This window comes from Brassica napus, chromosome A3 (genome assembly GCF_020379485.1).
Source record: "Brassica napus cultivar Da-Ae chromosome A3, Da-Ae, whole genome shotgun sequence".
In the NCBI taxonomy this organism is placed as follows: domain Eukaryota; kingdom Viridiplantae; phylum Streptophyta; class Magnoliopsida; order Brassicales; family Brassicaceae; genus Brassica; species Brassica napus.
In genome coordinates, this window is record NC_063436.1 from 15612244 (window position 1) to 15626762 (window position 14519).

General features: G+C 40.8%; 4 protein-coding genes and 1 pseudogene across 5 annotated transcripts; 3 read left to right on the top strand and 2 right to left on the bottom strand.

Moving 5' to 3' along the window:
* Positions 1-50: 50 nt before the first annotated feature.
* On the bottom strand, positions 51-2799 carry LOC125606977 (probable pectinesterase/pectinesterase inhibitor 21). Its single transcript, XM_048776278.1, has 2 exons — positions 1604-2799; positions 51-1426 (listed from the first exon to the last, which is right to left on the bottom strand). The coding sequence occupies exons 1-2, from the start codon at positions 2610-2612 to the stop codon at positions 198-200; spliced, it is 2238 nt and encodes a 745-aa protein (XP_048632235.1). The 5' UTR covers positions 2613-2799; the 3' UTR covers positions 51-197.
* Positions 2800-3545: 746 nt separating this feature from the next.
* LOC125606978 lies at positions 3546-5168 on the top strand. 2 transcript variants are annotated; one of them, XM_048776281.1, is made up of 8 exons: positions 3554-3926; positions 4033-4099; positions 4187-4226; positions 4297-4429; positions 4502-4573; positions 4671-4751; positions 4831-4892; positions 4994-5168. In XM_048776281.1, exons 1-8 carry the CDS (start codon positions 3672-3674, stop codon positions 5064-5066), a joined length of 783 nt encoding a protein of 260 aa, XP_048632238.1. In that variant the 5' UTR covers positions 3554-3671; the 3' UTR covers positions 5067-5168. The 2 variants fall into 2 exon arrangements, with proteins under 2 accessions (XP_048632237.1, XP_048632238.1); XM_048776280.1 differs by having other exon boundaries at positions 3546-3926; positions 4033-4226.
* Positions 5169-5224: 56 nt separating this feature from the next.
* LOC106439117 lies at positions 5225-9509 on the top strand. The gene is made up of 4 exons (XM_013880490.3): positions 5225-5857; positions 6063-7582; positions 7789-8719; positions 9097-9509. Exons 2-4 carry the CDS (start codon positions 6215-6217, stop codon positions 9378-9380), a joined length of 2583 nt encoding a protein of 860 aa, XP_013735944.2. The 5' UTR covers positions 5225-5857; positions 6063-6214; the 3' UTR covers positions 9381-9509.
* A 329-nt stretch (positions 9510-9838) lies between these two features.
* LOC125607672 lies at positions 9839-9988 on the top strand (annotated as a pseudogene).
* An 81-nt stretch (positions 9989-10069) lies between these two features.
* On the bottom strand, positions 10070-14146 carry LOC106442119 (disease resistance-like protein DSC2). The gene is made up of 5 exons (XM_048776283.1): positions 13471-14146; positions 12267-13380; positions 11891-12175; positions 10409-11795; positions 10070-10334 (listed from the first exon to the last, which is right to left on the bottom strand). The coding sequence occupies exons 1-5, from the start codon at positions 13959-13961 to the stop codon at positions 10222-10224; spliced, it is 3390 nt and encodes a 1129-aa protein (XP_048632240.1). The 5' UTR covers positions 13962-14146; the 3' UTR covers positions 10070-10221.
* Between the last annotated feature and the right edge of the window lie 373 nt (positions 14147-14519).

Here is a 14519-nt window from a genome sequence, read left to right on the forward strand (position 1 = left end):
TTATAGAATTATAAACAACATATTTAATTTACTGCGATGATTAAACATGAGTTTACAAAGCTATAGACATTATTAATCTCAAACAATTTGGTATAGATCAATAATCCTGAATTCTTCAAGGTTATGCAAATGCTTTTGGTTCCAGGTTTTAGTAAGAAAAAAAAGAAAAGACATTATATGGCATCTTAATGGATCTTTTAGTTAGACAATGCAATGTCAGGATAAAATGGGGGAGGTGGTGGATAAACCGGGGCAGCAGCACCACTTGTCACCGATGAAGCCATCTTGATAGAACCTTCTGGGGTAGCTGCTGGAGACACTGAGCCAGCACCAGGTCTCTCCATAGAAGCCATCCTGATAGAACTTTCCGGAGCAGCTACTGGAGAAACTGAGCCTGCACCAGGTCTCTCCATAGAAGCCATCCTGATAGAACCTTCCGGGGCAGCTGCTGGAGAAACCGAACTAGCACCACTTGCCATCCTGATAGAACCTTGTGGGGCAGCTGCTGGAGAAACCGAACCAGCACCATTTGTCTCTGTTGAAGCCATCTTTAGTGAACCTTCCGGGGCAGCTGCTGGAGAAACCGGGGCAACTGCTGGAGAAACCGGGGCAGCTACTTGAGAAACAGGGGCAGCTGATGGAGAAACCGAGCCAGCACCACTTGTGGCCGTGACGGAGGGGGTACCTGAAGCAGCTGAGCCGCTTGGGGCGGTGGTTGCAGCGTTAGGGTTGGCAGCCAAGAGGCCAGGAGTGTAGGGAACACCTTTGCCGGGAACCCAAATGCCACCTTGGATGAACTGATCCGGTGTGAACTTGAGAATCTCCTCGTTACTCAACTTCTTGATTCCTGCCCAAGTAACCCGGTTTGCAAGCCCTGCTCCCGGTCCTGTGTTCTGAGCCTCAGAGTAGAACAACGTGTCAAGTCCAAAGTTCCCCATCCACGGCATCCATCCTTGAGGCTGGACGAAATCCGGGAGGAAACTGTTCATGATAATTGTCCTTGAAAACTCTCTCCACGGCCTACCAAGATAGGCTTTGCTAGTTGCCTTGACCGCCAAGTAATCCGGCTCCCCAGCAATAGTACAACCTTGGAACACAAATCCTGTTGCTTCCCTCGCGTCGCTACGACCGTGGGCTGTGATGGGGCAAGCCTGGTTCGGAAGCGGCTTCCTCACCAACAAAGTACAGTTCTGGAACACGGCAGCCGCGTCTCCAAAGAGGAAATCAATAGTGCCTGAGATGGTGCAATCACGGTAGAACTGACGGTGAGAGTGGGCGTAGAGGGTGTCTTGGTAGCCGTCGAATCTACAGTTGAAAAAGATGGACTCGTCTGATTGAACCCTAACCGCAACAGCTTGGAATTTGGCTGGACCAGCAGTGTTAACGAACCCGATGTTCTTGGCAATGAAGGAGTCCCCAATGATGGCTGCAAGAACATTTACATGCATTAACATTTATAACTTCTAATATATTTATAAGCTAATGAGTAATTTTTGTAGCTTTTTACATAAACATACTCCCCCAAATTATGATTTTCTTATCTTTATAAAAGTTCTTAAAAAATATTTATATCTTCCAAATTCAGTGAGTATATGTTACGTACCAACAGTTTGGGTACGGTAGGTAGTGATACCGTCCTTGTAATTCTTGCTACCGGATATGATGGTTTTCTCCGGACCATCACCGAGGAACACGAGATGAGTCATGCTCTTGTTGATCTGAACGTACTCCTGGTAGATACCAGCCTTAATGTAAACCACGAAGGTCGTGTTCTTCTTCTTTGGGACGAACTTCAAAGCCTCATTGATTGTTTTATACTGACCGCTCCCGTCCTGAGCCACCACTATATCAGGCTTAGCATCGGAATACGCGGCAGCAGCCTGCAAGAGCCTACGCCCTCGCTGGTCCACCCACGAGGGGATTTCCTGGGACAGCAGCCTGCGGCTGCTGAACTCAGGAATCCCCATTTGTCCCACGAAATTCGACATTTCGCTGATGATTGCTAGCCCGTTGCGTGTCAACTCGATAGCGGTTTTCAACGCTTTCTTCATGGTCTCCCCAGCATTCCCTTGCGTCCCTTCGAACCCTTCGAGGCAAGTCTCCTCGTGGCTGATCGCCGCGCTGAGCCAGATCCTTAGGTTGATCAAAGCCTCGTCGAGTAAATGGAACTCAAACTTACCGAGCTCCTCGAAAGAGTTGCTAAGCTCTCCCAACGCGTAATCCATCAGCTCCTTGCACTGATCAAGAGCCATCTTGGTCCTTGGATCCTTCTGAAGCTCCATCATGGTCTGCGACTTCTTGGCAGCGGCCGTGATCTGCTTCATCGTCGCGCTGAACGCTGTCTTAACCAACTCGACCGGGTCGGTCGTGTTGTTACCATTTTTGTTTAAACTGTCTTCACATGTCTTTTTGAAATCCGTTGGTGCACATACGTCCTTAACGGCTTTGACGGAAGACGTTATCTGCGCGTCAGAGTCACCGTTGCCTTCGTTCTTGTTGAGGCTGACACCGACGGTAACGGCCACCACCATGGAGATGAGAAGAACAGAGGAGATTGAGATGATGACATACCTTCTCTTCCTCTTGGAATCATCATCGTACCCGTACGACATGTTTGTCTTTTTTTTTTCTTTTTTTTATTGATTTCTATTAATCAAATTGTTTTTGAACCTGAACAGCTCTGAAGATATTTATTTGTTTTTTAAAAGATAAGAGCTGTTCGTTATTCTTTTGAGAAAACAAGATTGTGACGACCCCTTCGAAGGTTTACGTAGCCTCCTTAGGAGTATGTAATTTTTTCATAGTTGCCGAGATGGATTATTTATAACGGAAACGAGAAATTAAGAGTTCGTTATTTTTCTGGTTGCTCTGTTTTATGAGGCTCGGCGGGAAATGCGGCTAGTGAGAAAAGGATGAAAAATAGACTTGTGGTAGTTTTCTTGTCTTCCCTGTTTCTCCATGAGTTTCTAAATAAGGAAAATAATTAATTTTAGGGATTAAAACTTTGTTTTCTCTACCAGATTATTCAGTGTCTTAATCGTGTTTTAGGTATGTTCTTTCTAATTTTGATATGCCAACCACGTCTTAAAATTCATAGAGCTTAATACATATATTTTTCTTAGTTAATTTAGAAGTTAGTTGATCTCTACATATAATCACGCAAATTTTGGAGATCAAGAAAAATAAATCGTTTTCACTATGTCCATGATTTTGCAAACCACTTTCATATAGATATCACAATTGCCAATAAGAAAACTAAAGAAGAATAAGAAACGCACTTCTATTATAGTGATATAAAAATATTTTTCTAAATTAAAAATGAATTTCGGATTTTCAAATAATATAAATATGTATACAGAATTTTAAATTATTCATTTACATAATCAATATATAAACTTCGAACATGTATTTTTTTAACAAAAGTGTTTTGTTCTCTTAAATTTCTTTTAATTTCTTGAATACTAATTAATATTTCTTCAACAAAAACTTAGGAGAGTTAAGCATACTCACGGTTTGGCGCATAAAGCAAATAAACAAACCGTGATTTTCCGGTTTACTTAGGCTTCATTTCTTCCCTCCCATTTGTCATCTTATCTTCAAGTGAGCTAATCCGTTAGAGACTCAGCGAAATCGTAATCATCGCCGTGAAAATTCCTCAGCTTCCGCCACCAATGGCACTAACCCATATCGTGAATCCCATCATATACTCTTCTCCCACTATCCCCCGGCGCTTCGCGGCGATCTCGCCACTTAAAACCCTAAACCCCCAATTTTCCCGCCACACACCTCAACACGCCCACGCACTCTCTCGCAGACTCTTCCTCCCTTCTGTCTCCTCGATTTGGGATGCTATAACTGGAGGCGGAGATTCGAATCCTCGTGAAGCCATCGCAGCGATTCGAAACGGAATGCAACTCTTCAGACAGGTAACTAACAATCCGACAAACACATTTGTCCGAACAAATGATCATTTTTTTTTTTAAAAAGGGATCTTTTAAAAGTTCGTAATTGTTTTTTTTTTGGTTGTGAAAGGGTGATGTTTCTGGATCGGTGACAGAGTTCGATAAAGCTATTGTGTTGGATTCCCGACAAAAGGCATGTAAGTGTTATGTGTTTTTGTCTGAAAAGCTTGAAAATTTTCGAATAAAAAATGATTTTAGATCATATGTTTTTGCTTTGATGACAGATCTTTGGCAACGTGGGCTTTCTCTTTACTATATGGATAGGTACTTGACTTCTAGAGCTCCTACTCATTGTTCTCTTCTTACGGTTCTGAGTTGATTTTTGTCTTTATAGGTTTGAAGAAGGAGCAGAACAGTTCAGGTTAGATGTTGCTCAAAACCCAAATGACACTGAGGAATCGATTTGGTGCTTTCTCTGCGAAGCTCGGCTCCACGGTGTTGATGTTGCACGAAAACAATTTCTTGAGGTTTGTTTTTCTCTTCTTATCCTAAAGCTTATTATGATGAGTGACACAATCAAGATATAGTATTCTTTGTAGGTTGGTAGAGATTCTCGGCCTGTGATGAGGGAAGCTTATAACCTATTCAAGAACGGTGGTGATCCTGAAAAGGTTTTTTTGAAACACCTTTCTTGACAAATGATGCTATGATTCTTATTTAAACAAACTGTCTGTACTCCTAATGTTCTAATTTTGACCCAAAAAACAGTTGGTTAATGACTTCTTGAGTGGTCAAGCAAGTGAAGTCTTCTACGCTTCATTATATGCAGGGCTCTACTATGAAGCCGAGGTATGCTCTTGTTCTTGTTCTTACTCTTGTTCAAAGCTCAATCAATCTTGTTGAGTTTCTTGTCTGATTCTTGTTGTAGGGTAAATCAGAAAAGGCAAAGTTTCACATAACAGCGGCTTGTGGATCTCCATATGGGCAGAGGTTTGAATCCCTATAGCACATACTTAGAGCAATCAGAAATCAAGAGGTTGTTGGTTTAGTGTTTGTTGATGCTTTTTCTTCATCCCAAATTTATTTTTCAGGTCTGATGATTACATGGCTTCACTTGCTAAAGTTCACCGCCTTTGTAGAAACTGGAGCTCCGGTTTAGTTTGAAACGGTTTTAGGCTTTTCTTGGAGCCCTCTCGTTTGTATGTATTTCTTTAAGGCCCAATTGTGAAATAATAGCCCAATTAAAAGTTATCTTTTTTTTTGTCATCTCGTCTTTGATAACAAAATCTCAATATTCCCTAATCATATTGTCTGAGCAACGACAATGTTATGCATGGATTTTCATAACTATACATCATGCAGCCCTAAAAATTATCGAACTAAAGCTACTAACTTTTTAGAAAAAAATATAATTTATGTATATTAGCTCATTAAAATTTTAAAATGAGCAATTTTAACTCGTGAATAATGTGATTTTTTTGTTTGTTAATATTTTTTCTTGTATTTTAAAATATTTTTCTGTAATATTTTCATGTAAAACTGAAATCAACATCTGCTATAAATAGTAACTTTATAATCTTCTCATTTACCATCTATTCCTAGATTAGAAACGTAAGGACAAATAAAAACCGTCCGATAAGAAACATTCCAGTACGATCAAGCACAGGCTATAGCTGCCTCACGTGCTCGCTCACACAATCATTAATAAAAAAACAAAAAGTCAAAAAAGCCCAACTGCCACCAGAAGCGGTCGAGGGCACTTCCGTCATTCTCCACGCTAGCTCTCTTCACCTTCGCAACCGCGTCGTCGTTAGCCTCTAAACAAATCAAAATACATTTTGCTCACTTCCGCAACCAACACACCCAAAAAAAAAAAAATTGTAAATAGAGAGAGGAAAACAAGGCGGGGAAAAGGATCACGATCCACTAAATTAGTGGTTAATCTCATCTGAGAGGTTCGTGTTCTTAATGATGATTTGTAAAATTATTTGATTTTTGCAATTTTTGTAGCCTGGAATTGTAAAATTAATTGATTCATTTAATTGTTTGATTTCAGTTTCTAATTTTGGGATCGATTCGTAATTAATGTGGTTTTCAGTTATGTATATCGGAATCAAATCGATAGCTTTTAATTGTGTGTATTCGTGTGTTTGATTGCAGATCTGCTGCGTTTCTGAGCTGGAGAATTGGTTTTGAGATTGGTTTTGGTTAGGTTATAAATTCTAGAGCAAGACGAGCTTCATAGAACCATTGATTTTTTTTTTGGTGAATTTGAGATTTTAAATTAGTTGGTTTGGTGGCTTTTGGAGATTATGGGAAAGAGAGGAAGAAACTCAGATATAAAGGTTAGATCTAAGGATTCGGATGATTCAGATGAGGATTATGAAATATCTGATGAGGATGAAGAGGAAGAGGAGGAAGAGTATGAAGAAGCTGTTGATCTCAGCGAGTTTGATGATGATTGTGATCTCAAGGAGTATGATGAAGGTTCTTTTGATGGTTGTGATGTCTCTGAGGCGGTGGAGGATGAGGGATTTAATGAGGTGGAGGAAGAGGAAGATGATGTTATGCTGAGGAATGTTGAGTGGCCGAAGGTGAAGACTGGTCCTCGTGGTAACAGGAAGATTACGGGATGCAAGTCGCGGAAGGTGGATGAGGTTGTTGCATCTGACAATGAAGATGTGGATTTGGATGACGAAGAGGATGAGGAGATGGGAGAGTCAAGGAAGGGCGTTAAAGCTGGGTGTTTGGATGGAATTGGTTTGGGAAAGCGAAGGAGAGTTTTCTATGAGGTTGAAGATGAAGATGGTGAGGAGGAAGAGGAAGAGAGGGATGTGGAAAGTGCCAGGTGTGAAAAGGTGGATTTAGATTCTGGTCGTAATGGTGAAGACGGAGAGATGAGATTGGAAGAGCAGGAGAATGTGTCTCACGAGAGTGAAAAGGAAGATGATGGAGATTATGATGAGGATGAGGATGGTGATGAAGAGTTTACCGCAGATGAGGAAGATGTCTCATTAGACGAGGAAGAGGAGGAAGAAGAAGAAGAAGAAAAGGTTTGTAAGAGAAACAAGCGAAAGCAGAGATCTAGAGGAGGCCGTAAAAGACGAAATGGAAGAAAGAGACGTGGGAAGAAAACAAAGGAAGGAGTTGATGAAGATGAAGATGATGATGATTGCTTACCTGTAAGAAAGAAGGTGAAGACGAGATCATCGAGGCCAAGGCGTCGGTGTACTGTGCCATCAGATTCAGACATTGCCTCCTCTGGAGAATCCGATTTTGAGTACACAATCTCAGAGGAGGAAAGAGAGCAGGTAAGGGAAGCCAGTAGTCTGTTGAGAAGTAGTGTGACATCTATAAGAAAAACTACGGTCCATAAAGCTTTGCCTCAGCTTCGTAAGTCACCTGTGAAGAAAGTTGAGAAGAAGATAGAGCAAGTGAAAAGGGATGTGATGAAAAACGTTTGTGGGATTTGTCTGTCTGAAGAAGACATGCGAAGATTGAAGGGAACACTGGACTGTTGTAGTCATTACTTTTGCTTCACATGCATAATGGAGTGGTCGAAAGTAGAATCTCGATGCCCTTTATGCAAGCAGCGGTTCAGAACAATCAGTAAACCAGCAAGATCTACACCTGGAGTTGATTTGAGAGAAGTTCTGATACCTGTACCTGAACGGGATCAGGTTTGTTTCTTATACTCTTTTTTGTTACCTTACTTACCCGATAGAGTCTCTTTAGTTGATTCATTACTTAGCTGATTGATTAATGTCCTGGTATCCTAATGAATGATGGACAAGACCTTATCAACTTTTGTTAACCTTTGGATATAAGTTGCAATTTTTGCTCATTAAATTTGCTTATTTATATGGTTTTTTTTGGTTGTGTGCAGGTCTATCAACCGACTGAGGAAGAGTTGAGGAGTTATCTTGATCCCTATGAAAATACAATATGTTCTGAATGTCACCAAGGTGAAGATGATGGGCTTATGTTGCTTTGTGATCTCTGTGATTCATCTGCACATACGTACTGCGTTGGACTCGGGAGGGAAGTGCCTGAAGGAAACTGGTACTGTGAAGTTTGCAGACCTGTTGCAGTTGGATCAGCTAGTTCCCAAACGCATACTACATCCGAGCAACAAGGGGTCAGTGGCTTTTATACTAGACCATCACCTCTTGTAGTTTCAGGGCAATATCAAGATCCGTCTTTGCTAGTCTCCCCACGTACACCATTCTCCAATGGAGAGTACCTTTTTTCTTCAAGGCTCCCTAATAGTGATGTTCAAGGCTCTTCTCCTTCCGGCTTAGGAGCAACGACGTTATCAAGACGAAGGACGCTTCATAGACACATACAAAACATTATCAACGGTGATAGGCTTGTTAATATGGGAAGTGGAGGTGGTGGAACATCGATGATTGCTAACTCGAGTGATGGTTTCGTGTCTACACAAATTGGTCATGGCAGAGAAAGAGAAGCGCCTCAACCTTCACTACAAACAGGGATGTCGCTGTATACAATCTCTGAGGAAAGACTACCGAATAACAATCCGTTGATATCTGCCCATGAACCTGAGCTTTTGTCTTCAAGGTTGGATCATTTTGGAAGCGTAGAAGCAGTAGGACGTTTCCCTAGTGATATATTTCATGGTAATCGACCTAGCGATTTAGGATTGCATCATGGACTGGCTCAGGGTGAACCCTTGTTTGGTAATCAACAACATCTACGTGGCTACATGCCAAACACAATGCCTTTCACCGGAGGAGAACAACTGCAACAAAGAGTTAGTGCCCATCTCAAGAACTTGTCCCGTCAAATTAACTTAGGTACACATAATTCCCTCTTCAACTAGTGTTCTGTTTTTCTTTGCTGTACATTGTAGACAAGTATATAATGTTTAAAACCTTAGGAGCTGTTTTTAGATTAAATTTGGATCTAGGTCACAATTTGATTACAACTTGTATACAACTTTGGTTAAGTTCATCTCGGCTTGACTTCCTAGTTAGTTTGGTTGTGTTATAGCTTAGATATTTGCCAAACTCATTGAAAATGTCGGTTTTGGCTTTAGCCTTTAGGCACACATCTACAACTTGTTAACTCTCTCTAAGTTAGTTTCATCTGTACATATCTCCACCCTTCGGATTGTTATTTAGATAAGACTTCTTACTGTAGTTCTGGGGTACCTTTCCACTGTCTTGTTCAGGTCAAGCTACGTTTGACGAGATTTCCACGTGCTCATTACACACGATACTGGCAGCTTGTGGACTGGAACACAAGAGCAGTGAAGTCCACTTTGTTCCGCCACCAGTAACGTGTCTTCACAATGATATGAGACCTTGCAGCAGCAGTGGCAACAACAGCAGCAGCAGCAGCAGCAGCCTGATGAAAGGGTGTTGCTATTCATGCTTTGATTCATTTGTAGAAGATGTAGTTAAGATGATTCTGGACACAAGACAACCCCATTGGTTGAGGTTAGGGCTCCACTAAATCACCACTTTGCTTCAATTGTTTAGATTTGTTAGAAATTGACTTCTTTTGTCTTTGTTCAGATTCCGAACCTTTATTTATTTTTAGCCATTGTATATGATAAAGTGGGTAAAGATTCATTTTCACGTAGAGAGAATTTGATTTTTTATTATCACTTCACAATTAGCTTATGTCAAGTTAGATATTCGAAACGAACCTTCGTAGCATTGTTTACTTGTTATCTCCGTAAAAAAAATGATCTGTGACCGTAAAGAGTCCGGCCCACTAGAGAATCTAAACACTTAGCAAAGGTCTTGCCGTTTCGCGTTTTATTACGCCCATCCAACACGTCGTTCAACCAGAGAAGCATTGGAGCGTCGTAAGAACTGCGGTAAGTGTGAAACTCAACAAAGTCCCACAACGGTTACGAGAAAAGGAAGACCCTTTCGAAAAATAGGAGACTCGTGTGTTCAAGGAAATTACTTACCTGGACGGGGTCAACTCATGATCAAGAAGACGAGTGGCCTAGGCTAGTGACTTCCATTGCACTGAGGAAGGGTGCTTAGCCTAAGGTCTTCCCAAGTGGAAGAGCCTACGTCATTATTTGTGGCAGAGGGGGTTCGCTTTTCACGTTATGACACAAGTGGTGATCCTCAGGGACATCATCATGATCAGAGACAACATAGAGTAGTCTTAAGAGATTGATGTGATAGAGAAAAAAGCTTTGATCTTTCCCGTGAATTAGATGTTATCTCAGCACATGAATAAGGAATTACCATGAAAGGGAGATCATTACTTAAATTTACACAAACCACCAGAAGAGCAAGTACATGAATGAATACAGAGAGCAAGAAACTTTTAGTTACTCCAAAAATATAGTAGAGCTCAACTTCATTCGTTTCCTGCTCCTTGTTTCTTCATCCTCATCACTTCTAGATTCTTCTCCTTCAGTTTCATTGTTTGCTTCTGTGTTTCCTGCATCAGAAAAAAAAAAGTCATTATCATTACTGTCCTCAACTCTATTAATTATTTTAATAACCCATCACCACCTTCATCATCCTCACCATGATCGTCATCCTCATCCTCACCACCTTCACCATCATCATCATCATCATCTTCATCTTCATCCTCACCACCTGCACTTTCATTGTTTGCCTCTATGAGTCGTAAGCCGCAGGCTTCGACCTTGCAGGTTTCATCATCGACTCTGAACACAAAAGTAAGCTCGGTCAAAGTGGTTTCTTCGGCTTCAGGGGAATCCTGGTTTAGAGAGAAAGAATCTTCAAATATATACAGATGCTCTTTATTTCCATATAGAGCTGGCATGCGGAGCTGGTTTGATCCACCTCCGACTGTGATGCCATTCTGTTTACCCCTGATGGAACAAGACGTTCCCGTCCATGAACTCTCACTCTCTTCATCATTGTAATCGTCATCACTGGTATCCCCAGGATGAGCATGTACCTTTGACAGCAAGATACAAGCTTTGAATCTGAAGGATGAAGGAAGAGGTCTTGGAGTCAAACTGATCGTTAAGGAACCTGAACTGGCTCGGTGAGTGAAGTGTGCAGGCACTTCTTCACCCGGTAAGATCGCATATTTGCAAGCTGATGTATAGATGAGCTTTCTAGCTTTTTTTTCCAAGTGGTAGCACTTAGCAAAGTTTAGGCAAATGTTTGGATTAATTTGAAAAGAGGAGGAGTCTATTGTCTTCAAAGATTCACAACCTTGTGCATCTAAATATATAAGGGAATGTGGAAGCGGTGGAAGTGCTACGAGCTCGCTGCATTCTTTGACGTCAAGCTTAAGTAGTCCCGAGAGATATCTGGTGCAATCTGGAATAGTCTTGATACCACTACTGCAGAGACGTAACGATATAGGAGATGTAAAAAAAGCCTTCTCGGGTAGACATATCGGCAAAATGTAGTGAACATCGAAGTCTGATTCTAGTATCCAACTGCGCTTAAAGTCAGGCCCCCACTCGATTAATGCTTCAATAACATTTTCATATTCATACTTAGTATAATCTTCATCATCACAAGCATGGTAAGCGTGGTTACTCAGAGCAAGAAACTCAAGATTCTCCAACTTAGAAATGTTTGGCGATATAGTTTTCAGCTTCTTACATAGATGCATACGTAGTTCACGCAGACGAAGTAGGTTCTCAATCCATGGAGGAACCTCCTTTATCCCTGTTTCGCTCATATTCAACTCGACGATGCTGTCAGGAACATTTGGGAAGTCTTTGATTTTTTCACACCCTGATATATCCAATCGATAAAGCTTAGTGGCATTGCCAATAGAGCTTGTAATCTCTAACAAACTTTTGCACTTATAAAGACGTAATTCCTCGAGACTCGTTGCTTCTGAGAGATCTGGAAGCTTTTTCAGATTTCTAGAGAAACTCAAATCCAACCTCTTGAGGCGTGGGAGAGGCTATACAAGAAAAAAAAGAGTTTTAGAAAAATGACTAATCACCAAAATACAATACAATAAAAAAAAAGAAAAAAAAAGAAGGTGAGTATTTTTACTTTAATTCCCTCCCAAAGCATCTCGAATCTGCTATTGTGCATGACTAGGTCAACAAGAAACTTGCCAGAGAACTTGGAAGGCCAAATTCTCAATGGACAGCTGTACCAATGTAGCGATATGAGTTTGTCGGGAAGACAGTCGAGGCCCTCGGGTGTGTGTATGGTGTAAGAGAAGAGTGATAGAAACTGAAGATTATTCATCCCTTGGAAAGCGCTCTTATTTATTTGGATTTCCTCGCCCGTCCACGTTGTATCCAAATGTATGCCAAGAACATTTCCAGTAGCCTAGAATAAATTATTTAACAAAAAAAAAATTGCAGCTTAGAAAACAAGGAAACAGGAGACTGCAGGTGTAAAATATAATGAAAAAACTTACAGTATCTTCATCAAGTACATGAGAAATGTCCTTGGTGTCCGTCAAGAACTGTCGCTTTCCAGGATTCTCTGTAGACTGTTTCTTGACAATTTCTCTACCCATTTGTGCCATTAACCTATGCATGTATACGCGTCCGTGTTTGTGGTCTATAGTTATAAGAGATTTTTGAGCTAAGACTTCAAGCCCATGGTTGACTTCCAAACTACTGTTTGCAAAATAACTTTTGAATATAGAAGCGTAGAAAACACTAAACAAACATGCTACATGCAGAAAAAGAGTTTTTTCATTATCTCTCAAGGCGTCGTAGCTAAACCTTAGAGTTGATTCAATTTCTCTGTCAAGGGTAGACCTTAGCCATGGTAATGCCTCTATCCACTCGTCCTTGGACATTCCCCGTAGATATGATCCCATAACTCTCAGGCCTAGAGGAAGATTACCAACAAGCCAAGTAACTTCCCTAGCAAGACTTTCAAAACCATCATCTGGGGACTTTTGACCGAAAGCATATTGGCAGAATATCTGCAGAGATTCATCGCTAGTTGGAAATTTCATCTTGTAGATATGATCGCTCCCGAGTCCAAGTGCCTTGAGAAGTTTTCTATCTTCTGTTGTAATGATAATCATACTTCCGGGACCAACCCATCCAGGCTGCTTTGCCATTTCCTCTAGCTGCCACCAGTGATCAACTTCATCAAGAACAACCAGCACCTTTTTGTCACTCAGCATTTCTTGAGCCCCTCTTAAGTGACGAACCTCAATGTCACTTTGGTTGAATATTTGACACAACAAGTTTTTCTGCAAACGCAACTTCAACTGATAGTCGTTACCACATGGCTTCTCATAACTCCCTTTGATATTCTCCAAAAACGTGTTGAATTGAAAATATGGAGAGAGTTGATTGTAAAAAACTCTGGCAGTGGTAGTCTTCCCAATCCCGGCAGGACCAAAAATCCCAATCACCTTAACTTTCTCTGACTGGAATATCAACTTTGATTTTATCTCCGTGATACGAGCTCTTATGCCAACAAAGTCATCAAAATCTTTTGATGGTGTAAAACCCAACACAACCATAACATCTGAGGCGACTTTATTGATCAGATCAGCTTCATTGCCACTAACAAAAACAAAGGATAATACATTAAAACATCCATCATCATGTACAATGAATATGAAAGTGGAAGTTAAAAAAAAAAAGTGAACGAACCAGTTGCTAGAGTGGTAACCAGCTATACCAGCGACATTTTGCAAAGCTTGCCTCCATGCTTTCTTCAACTCTTCTGTTTTCCCCTTACAGGTTATGTCAAAGGCCTTTCCGAAATCACCGGTCTGCTTCATAACATCAGATGGATCCACTTGGTAGAAAATGGTCATCACTGTTTGACCAACCTCTTCCCTGCACTTCATGATTTCCACTAACTCATTCAGACACCAGCTTGAAGAAGCATAGTTACGGGAGAGCAATACAACGGCAACCCTTGAATGTCTGATCGCTCCTACAAGCACAGGACCGACAGACTCGCCTCGCTTGATCCCGTTATCAATGAAAACAATGATTCCCTTGCTTTGGAACTCTTTCAGAACGTGACTAAGAAAGCCTTTGCGAACGTCTTCACCACGGAAGCTCAGGAAAACGTGATATAACCTAATGAGATCCATAGATGAATAAGAAGAAAAAGAAGAAGAAGAAGCCATCATCGTAAGCAGCAAGAAGAAGAGGATTACTAATCTTGCAGATCTGAAGAAGACACAAAAAGGTAAAGACGCGTAAATAGAAATTAAGGATACACAGCAAGTCTTGACTTCTTTTTTCAAGTGGAGAGGAAATGGTCACGAAATATACTTTTTTATATGACATTATTTGTGTTCAGTGGATACAAACGGTAGTAGGTCTTGACTTCTTTGCAAGTGGAGAGGAACGGTATTTTTTATATATATAAAATTAAAAACTAGTGGGCGACCGCGGGAATGTAATAGTGATCTTGTGTGTTGGTTGACTTTGTTGTGGGTGGAAGATTTTGGTACATTTGTTTCAAACTCTAGAACAATGAATATGTTGATTAAATCATGAACACATGTGTTACAAAAAAAAGTGTTACAAAAAAAAAAAATCATGAACACATTTTTTGAATCTATTTATATAGTAAATCGCATGTGGCAAAGCGGAGTGTGATATTGTTTTGATGGCTTGCAATTGTAGCTTTGGTATTCTTATAATTAAGTTTCCATGTATGGTGGTAGTGAGTTTTTTATGCG

What these genes read in the sequence shown, in the direction of transcription:
- LOC125606977 (XM_048776278.1), bottom strand. Translation starts at nt 2,612, where the DNA reads ATGTCGTACGGGTACGATGATGATTCCAAGAGGAAGAGAAGGTATGTC. An exon ending in CTACCGTACCCAAACTGTTG is followed by an intron (nt 1,427 to 1,603) that starts GTACGTAACATA and finishes ATGTTCTTGCAG; the next exon opens with CCATCATTGGGGACTCCTTC.
- LOC106442119 (XM_048776283.1), bottom strand. Translation starts at nt 13,961, where the DNA reads ATGATGGCTTCTTCTTCTTCTTTTTCTTCTTATTCATCTATGGATCTC. An exon ending in GGTTACCACTCTAGCAACTG is followed by an intron (nt 13,381 to 13,470) that starts GTTCGTTCACTT and finishes TGTTTTTGTTAG; the next exon opens with TGGCAATGAAGCTGATCTGA. An exon ending in TCATGGTGAGGATGATGAAG is followed by an intron (nt 10,335 to 10,408) that starts GTGGTGATGGGT and finishes TTTCTGATGCAG; the next exon opens with GAAACACAGAAGCAAACAAT.
- LOC106439117 (XM_013880490.3), top strand. Translation starts at nt 6,215, where the DNA reads ATGGGAAAGAGAGGAAGAAACTCAGATATAAAGGTTAGATCTAAGGAT. An exon ending in CTGTACCTGAACGGGATCAG is followed by an intron (nt 7,583 to 7,788) that starts GTTTGTTTCTTA and finishes GGTTGTGTGCAG; the next exon opens with GTCTATCAACCGACTGAGGA. An exon ending in GTCCCGTCAAATTAACTTAG is followed by an intron (nt 8,720 to 9,096) that starts GTACACATAATT and finishes TGTCTTGTTCAG; the next exon opens with GTCAAGCTACGTTTGACGAG.
- LOC125606978 (XM_048776280.1), top strand. Translation starts at nt 3,672, where the DNA reads ATGGCACTAACCCATATCGTGAATCCCATCATATACTCTTCTCCCACT. An exon ending in TCTCTTTACTATATGGATAG is followed by an intron (nt 4,227 to 4,296) that starts GTACTTGACTTC and finishes TTGTCTTTATAG; the next exon opens with GTTTGAAGAAGGAGCAGAAC. An exon ending in GGCTCTACTATGAAGCCGAG is followed by an intron (nt 4,752 to 4,830) that starts GTATGCTCTTGT and finishes TTCTTGTTGTAG; the next exon opens with GGTAAATCAGAAAAGGCAAA.